This window comes from Copadichromis virginalis, linkage group LG12, assembly GCF_057382275.1.
Source record: "Copadichromis virginalis isolate Kocher_CV1m ecotype Utaka linkage group LG12, C_Virginalis_male_GT1.1, whole genome shotgun sequence".
Taxonomy (NCBI): domain Eukaryota; kingdom Metazoa; phylum Chordata; class Actinopteri; order Cichliformes; family Cichlidae; genus Copadichromis; species Copadichromis virginalis.
The window spans coordinates 17,365,056-17,374,863 of NC_140629.1; the positions used below are offsets into that span (position 1 = coordinate 17,365,056).

A 9,808-nucleotide genomic window follows, 5' to 3' on the forward strand; every position below is an offset into this window, starting at 1 on the left:
TAACCTTACCAAAACTGTAATAATGTCTGTGCCAATTAATACACCATAACTGCAGCCCTTTAATGAGCTCTCCAACCGGGCAATTGAAATTTAAAATGTCTCAGGGAAGTCAACATAGATTTGCCAAGAATGCTCACATGAAAGGTTGCAAAGATCCCTTTTGTTTTCGTTATTCGTCCCACTCACTGTGAGTGTTCGATGTGGTTTATTCTGCAAACTTATATAAACCCACGGGACCAAAGTGCTGCAGAAAAGAAATCATAAAGCACTCATTTACTTTCCCTTTGACTCACACAGATACACCAACCGTGCAAGAAAATACCTTGAGCGAGACTTTCTTGTGCCCTTTCTTCTACATCTAATGATTGCGGACATCTAGGAGTAAACCGGTCTCAAACTTTCCAAAACAGGTTTAATGAAAAGTCTGAGAGATGGTGGGAATATGTGCCAAGAGCCGGCAGACTTAAGTTTTAAGTCACTGATCAACCATATTCAATCAATGTGCTACAGCTGTAACATGACATGACACTGTACCTGCGTGTGTGTTAAGCTGTTTCCTGGAGTAATCTTCGCTGAAAGTTGCTTAATGTCTAAATGCTAACTCTTGGACTTGAAAGCTCCTGTGGACTGAACATGTGTCAGAAGCATTCATACTACAGTAAGTACACAAGCAAATAAAATATTACACATCACATTTCAAGATATAAAATGGTATAATTCTTCTCTAAGGATGGCAGCATCAGTCACTTGGTCCTTGTCATTAACTTAAAGTTTGGATGGACTCAGCACTTGGCAGAAATATTTGTATTACAGTAAATAAGTAGGTTATTGAGTAAGTTAGCAAATAAAAAAAGATTTATGTATGTAGCGCCTTTCAATATACAAAACATGTGGTGCTTCACAATAAGTAAAACCACAAAAAGAAACAACACTAAATAGTACACTGCCGCAATTAAAATAATAGTCTTCATCTGCTCTTTGAACGAGTTCACTGAGCTCACAGATCATAGATTGGAGGGCAGAGAGGTCAAAGTCTGCAAAGCCTTTGTCACCTTTAGTTATGTATGTTTTTGGAATGGATGACCAGCTCTGATCAGAGATCCTGCTGGAGACGGATGGCTGCAGAAGTTCAGTGATGCAGGAAAGTGAAGGTGAAAACCAGAAATTGAATTTAACGTGGAGCCAGTGCAGTGAGATCATAAGCAACGCTTGGCTGATCTGATCAAGAGCTTTCCTCATATTGTACAACTTGCAGATGATCCAGGGAGGATGCCTGAGGCAGGTAGTCCAGGCAAGATGAAATAAGAGCGTAACCCATCACAAGGGCAGAATTTTAATTTGTAGTGTATGGTCATTGGTCTGAGGTATAGTCTCCAGTAAGTTACTTCTGCACAGTGACAAGTGTCGCTTGCAGTGATCCATAAATAAACACCCTATCTCTGCGGCTCCCTCGTAGTGTTTTTAGCATCTTTCAGACCATTATTATGGTTTGCATATAGCTGTCTAAGCTGTGATCAACCCACTGTATGCTTCTGTTACAATACCGCACAGGCAATAGACAAGGAACACTTAAAGGCAGATATTTTTCCAGGTTTATCTGTGCCTGCTGAGTGTTTCAGTGGACAACTTTTTCTAATGTTCTTTGCTACCTCAGCTTTAAATAAAGTGTGCGCAGCTTGTGTGGCTTATTTAGCTCCGACTAAGCTGAAACCAAATGCAGCAGCGATATGTTCTTCCACGTTCCGTTTTCATTGTTACAGTGCCACATCACCACAGCAGTCATCTCAGCACCTTTTCCACTGTGAGGTAAAGACCTTATAGTATTTTTGGAAGACGTCCAACAATTCCCTTTGAACTGCACTTGCTGACAATGATAATGACTTTTGGGATGATGTTTTCTTTTGTCACCCAGGAAAATATGGCAGGGCTTAATGGTAATTAATCTTTTTTAAGCGTAATTGTTTTGTTAGAAGTGAGTGACAGGAAAAAAAATACCTTGGTGCGTCTTCCTTTCTCTTCGTGTCACCTTTTAATTTATCTGCCGCATCTTCTATTTCTGTATTAATATCCATCCTTCTGCAAACAGCCACAAAGAGGCCCAGCCTTGCCTTGTTTGCACTTCCCCAGCACTCCCAATTTGATTCGCTTCTTGATGGATCAGTGGAAAATGTATGGCAATTTCACCATCTCAGTCTGTTGCACAGCAATGCGGGAGGATATATTTGGAAGCTGTGAATGGCCTTTCTGTCAGTAGACTTTGCACTGAATAGACTGAGAGAGAAAGCTGCCCATACTGTTCAAATACATCAGCTATTAGGCTTAGTTTATATAGAAACAGTACCGTCTGGCTCTAAAGAACAGTTTGACAGGACACGTGGCAGACACATAGCTGGCCTTTTGCAGAATTCAGCCTGCACATTTTTGGACGGTCTTAAAAGTCACTCAGCATCACCTGTTTTACTCTATATGTGGATGTCTTCTTTCCATTAAGCTAACAATGAACAGATGTGTTGTTGATCATTGCTTTCACCGAATAAGTATCTGCCCGTCTCCATGACACGAGTACTCGTGCTCTGGTGCTGCAGAAAAAAGCGCGATGTCAAACAGATATTTAAATAGCGCGCAAGGCTTTGACATAAAGTAATAAAAATACTTGCAACACAATTTCATAAGTGCTGTCAGTGTTGTCTAGGCATCCCAGTTTAAAATTAAGTTTCACCACAGAGTCTTGCGCTTTGACATCTGTCAAAGTGAGACAGCGGCAGCGAGCAGTGAATAGGTGGTATTGTACAGCTAGAGCCTTGGTGAAGATAACTTCATCGTGAAGGTTGCTCTCACAGTGCAGAGGAAGAAAAATGGCTTTTATTAACAGACTTTATTCACAGTTGCAGAAAAGAAGGTCCATGAGAACGGAATAATTAAAAAAAAATAACCTTTAGCATTTAAATTAAAACAGCTAGCTGGTTGATGAATAACATCTTTATCTTGGAGTGTAAATGAAAATTACATAACTCTTATAAAATACGCATGAGGGAACTGTGGAGACAACAGTGGATTACGTTGGACGGTGTCTTGTTTTAGTATATACTGCGTATTTGAGCAAACTGTAATCTTGTGTACGTCCTGTAGTACTTTATGTGTGTTCTTGTAAAATAATTTATTGTTATGACCTGTTTTGGCATCGACACTGAATCTCATCTCTGGATGTCCGTTAGCATCTAGCACCGCAGAACTGCCTGTCATTCCTGCAGGACGATCATTTTATTTATTCATTTGTCACTAGAGGCAAAAGAAATAAAAGCTATAGTCTTTACCTTACAGTATAAAGCACCTTGAGACGACTGCTGTTGTGAACTGAATTGAAAAAACCTTTAAACAACACAGACAAATAGTGAACTTGGTCTAGAGATGTCTATTAACACATCACACAGATGGAGACTTTTACCAACTTTAACTTTTAAACTTTAACTCTGATCTTGGCTCCTAAAATAGTTACCACATTTTTTCAGCCTGTTGGTGATGGCAAGCTTGGGCCATTGCCATTTTTCAACTAAGCATCTAATTTGCCTGATCTGGTACTTAGTACCAAGGCCTAACTAGTAATATGGTAAATCAGCCTTCTGGCTGCTCCCAGGAGGACCCGAGTGGTGAGGGAGTGGACTGCTGTGAGCCCACAGAGGGCCAGCACAGCTCCTGGATCTAGGCAAGCTTCCAGCCCCCAGCACGCATACCAGCCCATCTTCCTACCCCCAGGGCTTTCTCACTGATGGCTTAGACTGGCTTTTCGCTGTGCCATGATGCTTTCATTAAACTAGTTTATTCCCTGTTTTCCACTGCTGGGCATCTCTCCCATCTGCATTCACTCATAGCAATTGGCCAAGCTGCTGAGGCTCTGGAGGACATGGAAGCTGTGTTTCAGTAGGGATGCATGGCCCTGTTTTCTAAGGATCCAGTTGCAAAGGTAGAAAAAAGACTGCGTCTGTGTCGCACAGATCTACATCACAGGGCTTTATAGAAGAGTGGCTTATGTTGGCAATGAGAGAACAGTCATTCTTTTGTAATTACCTGCATTGTTGCAGAGGCACTTTGCACAATCCAAAGTAAGTTATGTAACCAGTCTTAATTGAGCATTGGGAAAGTGAAAACCACACATGTAGCTCGCGCACCAGAGATATAGGAACAGAATGATGAAAAATAGTTGATGGAGGAAAAAGTTAAAGACTACCAACTGCATGCAGAGGTGCGTGCAAAGCTAGCTGCAGCGGATGCAAGACTGGCTGATCCAGAATTAGAGATGTCTGCGTCTTGTGTTGTGTGTCCAGCTCAATTGCACCTTCCAGTATTTGTGAGTCTCCAATGGTTTTGCTACTGTTTGCATATTGATAACCACAACTTCACTTATTACAGTCTAATAAAACAAGATCTAAACTAATTTAATACCACAATGCTACTAACTGGTAATACTGTGTCTTAGTAACGACCTGTGAGACATAATCTTCACTTAAACCTCATCAAATTTAGGAAATTTAGGAAAACGGGCTCTATGTGTTATTTTGCATTCAAATGAAGTTTTGAAGTTCAGTATCTTTGTACAACTAGAATTACATAAAGTTAGCATCTATTTTGTTGTTAAAGCCAATCTACAGAGAAATATTTTTGATACTGTTTCAGTTATTATGTTACATGCTTGATTTTGTATAATATGTTGTTAGAGAATATATGCTGCGTGTTTAATTTGTGTCAGGTAAGAAAACATCACAGTGCATGTGTGGTAGCAGGTTAGAATGAGCCAGGATGGCAATGGAAATTTTTGTGTGCTGTAGCAGCAAACAGTTTTTTGACCGTGACATTGTTTTTTTGTATGTACGAGTCAGAAATAAATCTGGACAGCTCACATTAAGAAGTGTAAGAATTATTTTTTCAAAGCTTGGGACTGAAATTCGTCAGCACATTTGTCTTGACTCATTACTAAGTATAAGACAAGTACCATACAGCTGCTGTGCATGTTTATTCATTCACTGTGTGAAAGAGTAATGTCACTGCAAGCAACAGGAGTGCAGGGGATTTTGCTTTGCTAGATGTTTTTCACTAAAATGGAGAAGATTATAGAGGTAGCAAGCTGGCGTATAGTGGTTAGTGCTGTCCGCTCACAGTGGGAAGGTTCCTGTTCTGCTGGTCATGTTCTCTCTGTGCTTGCACGGGTTTTCTCCTTGTTTTCTTGTTACCGATTACAGCTACAGTATTACAGTATATAGTTATACCCCTCTTAAATATGTATCTGCACTCTATTAAAAGGGGAAGTCTTCCCAATACATTGTACTCTGCGAACATATCGCTATTCCATAAGAAGGACAAACCAGCTGATCAATGTGCTTCCTATCGCCCAATTAGCTTAATAAATGTTGACAGCAAAATTTGGTCCAAAATACTGTCTAGTAGACTAGAGAACTATATACCTAAACTTATTAAGGCAGATCAGACGAGCTTTATCAAGAATAGAGAATCATTTACAAACATGAGAAAATTACTGAATATTATAGAACACTCCAATGTAACCAAAACACAAGGACTTGTTGTATCACTTGATGCGGAAAAGGCTTTTGACTGCGTTGAGTGGACTTATATGTTTGCTGTGATGGAGAAATTTGGCTTGGCCTTTATAGACATGATCAGACTGTTATATGTCACACCAAGAGCAAGTGTTTTAGTAAATGGTATTAAATCATCAGAATTCTGTTTACAGAGATCAACAAGACAGGGGGACCCGACTTCCCCATTAATTTTCGCTTTAGTAATTGAACCACTGGTAGAGGCCATTAGAAATAATCAAAGTATATCTGGATACCAAATTCAAGGATTTGAATTTAAAATTTTGCTATACGCAGATAATGCTCTGCTGTTTGTCACCAATCAGGGCTGGACTGGGACAAAAAATCGGCCCGGGCATTTTGACTAGAGACCGGCCCACCAAAAATGTGACGTCATTCAGGGGTAAAACCGCAAGGGATTCTGGGAACTTGTGGCAAGAGGTACTAGCGCATGCAGGCTTTCAATTGAACTCAGTTACACAGCGATAAAAAAAAACACAAAAAATGGCAAGAAGCTGTTGTATTATTAACTGCAATAGCCGGTGTTGTGCCAAAAAGTGATTGTCTGCCAAAAAGTGATTGCTCGTATTTCAAGTTCAAGTTCAAGGTTCTTTATTTGTCACATGCATAGTTATACAAGTATAACACACAGTGAAATGTAGCCTGACACGCTCCTCGACATGTGCAAAAATGGGGGGGGGGGGGGGGGGGGGGGTAGAGGAAGAACATTATATATATATATTAGAGCTGGGCGATATGGACCAAAATTCATATCTCGATATTTTTTAGCTGGATGGCGATATAAGATATATATCTCGATATTTTTTTAATCCCATAAAGTAAGAACAAAAAGAGAGTTCTTGGTCAAAGGTACTTGTCCCAGATGTCACACATGTAACTTTTATTAAGATACAACTGTAGATGTACACGAAAAAATTGTCAAAAATAAATTGTCAGCATTTATTAAATAATAATGCTCCATTTTTTTTCTTTTCATACATAACAAAAAGCTAAAAATTGTAAACTAAATGTAAAATGTAAACTAAAAAGATGCAGATCTAAAATAACAAAGGCATCTTGCTCTTTAAAAAGTGCTTACACTGAATTAAAGTTTTCTAAAGTGCTTCTTTGTGTGTATTGCTGAACAATCATCTGGTACTTTGTGCAAAAAACCAAACATGTAAACAGATTGAATGAAATTAACAAAATTACATTCTTTGGTCAGTGGGTCTTTGTGCAAATCTCCAATGACAATAACAATATAGAAAGAACACAAACAAGCAAGGCCAACAACTGTACAGCTTACAGATTTTGTGCCAGGAAAACTAATCTGTCAACATTATCAGGCTTCAACGATGCCCTGTGGCAGGTTACAATGTTTCCACTGCAACTAAAAATCCTTTCAGAAGGGGAGCTGGTAGCTGGCGCACAAAGATATTTCTTGGCCAGGAGGCTCAGTGCTGGAAAGGCAACTTCATGTTCCTTCCACCATTTGAGAGGGTCAGCATCACTCTCTACACAAACTGACAACAGGTATCTAGAAAATTCATTTTCGATTGCTTCCCTTTTTGTGAAACCAGTGTTGGTGGCTGTGCTGTGCTGGAAGAAGCTTGCCAGTGATCTCTTTTTTTTAGCTGTGTGTCCTACTGCTGCTTCTTCTTGGTCTGCAGACTCAGGCACGGCTGGATCAGTCAGCTCAGACAAACACGTACCCTGATAGCTGAGCAGAGACTCTGCCTCCAAGATGAGTTTATGTTTTAGTGCATTAATCTTCTCACTAGGGATGTATTTCGCCCTGAACCGTGGATCCACAAAAGAAGCCATGTCCAACAGGTCACTGGTGGATGGATCTGCATATTTATTGTTGAGGTAATCCACAATGCGGGTCTTGATGGATTTACACAGCTCACTATCCTCCTCTCCAGGTGCCAGGAGACTAGTGTTAAACAGGTGTAGCACAGGTCTGACATAGGACAGGGTCACATACTTCTCTCCTGAAAGTGCATCAGTGAAGTCCTGACAGGGTTTGAGAGCTTTCTGAACTGCTTCCAGGACCTCTATGTCCTGCCAAGTAGGGACTAGAGGTCTGGTTTTCATGTCGACAGAGAGGACTTTAGAAAGTGCTCTTTCCTGCTCCAGAACTCTCTCTATCATGAGAAGCCTTGATCCCCAGCGAGTTGTTGCCTCTGTGAGTAGCTGGTGACTTGGAAGACCCAGCTGTATTTGCACTTCAGCCAGCTCTCTTCTCTTCCTCCAGCTGTAGGAGAAGCTGCTGACGACTTTCTTACACAGAGAAATAGCCCGGGTAATGCGGGCATCATCCATAGCATGTCCTGTGACACACAAAATACAAACTTTTAAAATCACTTTAATTGTTATGTTAAGATGCAAATCACTCAAAGGCAAATTAACATCCATCTCAGTTGTATAGAATGTGATGCATAAGACTTAACAATATTTGCAAAATGTGTCGTGTATTGTATAACCTAGAAATGGTTCTAGTTAAACTATCTTGGTAAAATCACCAGATCACCAAATGATTAGAACATGTTTTTTTTCGTTTTTTTTACACCTTTTAATCTCACTATGTATTTAAAAATGTATCCCTGTCTTGTCTCAGCTGTGGTCCTCATTTAGTGTCACAACTCAATTTAATACAAAGACAAATACACCCCAATACGTTTATTGGATTTAATAGGGATAGTTTATTTATTTGTTCAACTAACTTTCGATTTCTAAGTGATAGATGTATATGCTGGCTATGACTTATAAAAATATTTGTCTTGTGGTCCATAGGCATGTTTAGCTCTACAAGAGACTCTATACACTTTTCATTTATTAGCGTTTTTTTTTCCAAATCAAAAAATTCAGTATTGCACTTACCAATGGCCAGATGAAGCCTGTGACCAAAACACTGGATCCTCGACCACTTGTTCAGTTGAACCGCCTTGACAATATTAGCCCCGTTGTCAGTTGTTATAGCAACCAGTCCCGTCGGGTTGAGCTTCCAGGTTTTGAGCACATCCTGCAGGGCTTCAGCTATATGCTCTCCGGTGTGGTCTTGAGGAAAGTAGCTGGTCTGGAGACAGGCAGTTTTCAGTTCCCAGTCTTCCATGAAATGTATAGTCACACTCATATATGGCTCGCATGTCCTGCTGGACCACATGTCGGTTGTCAGTGCGAAGTGAGACACTTTGGTGAGCTGGGCAGCGAGACTCTGTCTAACATCAGTATACATTTTTGGCAGTGCTTCTCTGGTGAAGTATTTCCGGCTAGGTAACTGGTATCTTCGGTCAAGAGTTTTTAGCAGCTGTATAAAGCCCTCTTGTTCCACAGTTGAGATGGGGACCATGTCTTTAGCAATATGATAGGCCACTGCTTTAGTAATTTCCCCCCACTTCTCACTTTTTGTATCATATGGCACAGCACGAGTATATGAGTGTTGTAAGGTGGTCTGTTTCACGGCAGGAACCTCGGAAGACTTTGCGGTCTGGGCTACAGCACGCAATTTCACACACTCTTCATACTGCACTTTATGGCGCAGTTGTAAATGGTGGTAAAGATTAGTGGTGCTCGAACCTTTCGTTGCGACGCTTTTTCGACATTCTCTACAGAATACATTATTCTGCTGCTCATCTGACACTTTGAACCCGAACCATCTCCAAATAATTGAGCCATTGGTTTTCTTTTTTCCGACGAGCTCCTCTTCGCTAGCTCCTGTGTCCATCTTGTTGCCAACTGGAGGTTTAGCGATGGGGGAGGGGGTTTGTGTTCAGTGAGGGTGAGAGGCGGGGCAAACAAACCCAGACGAGAGAGAGGCAAAATAGCGGCTCCACAAGTGTAATTATAACGCAACATAGACTATATCGATATAAACGATATTGTCACAGCTTATGTCTTGTATAAAAATATATCGATATTTTTAAAAAAATCGATATATCGCCCAGCACTAATATATATATATATATATATATATACATATATATATATATATATATATATATATAGTGTGTACATTGGGTGAATGTGCAGTAGTAGCAGCAAGCAGGTGAATTCTGTACATTAATATGAATAGACATCTGACTATTTTACAGGATAGACAATGTAAACATATTCAAAATTAAAGGAATTGAAATGTACATTGTGCCTTGGTTTAGTGTCTGGAAGAGTCCTGTCTCAGTCAATTATAGATGATGTGAGAGGGCGGGTGTGTGTGTTTA

The 9,808-nt window shown here is 40.2% G+C and overlaps 1 protein-coding gene across 1 annotated transcript; it reads right to left on the reverse strand.

The window, feature by feature from the left end:
• Positions 1-6,890: 6,890 nt before the first annotated feature.
• Positions 6,891-8,940, reverse strand: LOC146696783 (E3 SUMO-protein ligase ZBED1-like). Its single transcript, XM_085474083.1, has 2 exons — positions 8,472-8,940; positions 6,891-7,921 (listed from the first exon to the last, which is right to left on the reverse strand). The coding sequence occupies exons 1-2, from the start codon at positions 8,938-8,940 to the stop codon at positions 6,891-6,893; spliced, it is 1,500 nt and encodes a 499-aa protein (XP_085330209.1).
• Positions 8,941-9,808: the final 868 nt, after the last annotated feature.

Excerpts from the sequence above, each read along its gene's own strand:
- LOC146696783 (XM_085474083.1), bottom strand. The coding sequence starts at position 8,940 with ATGGTCCCCATCTCAACTGTGGAACAAGAGGGCTTTATACAGCTGCTA. Across the intron at positions 7,922-8,471 it reads CAGGCTTCATCTGGCCATTG|GACATGCTATGGATGATGCC; the intron begins GTAAGTGCAATA and ends TGTGTGTCACAG.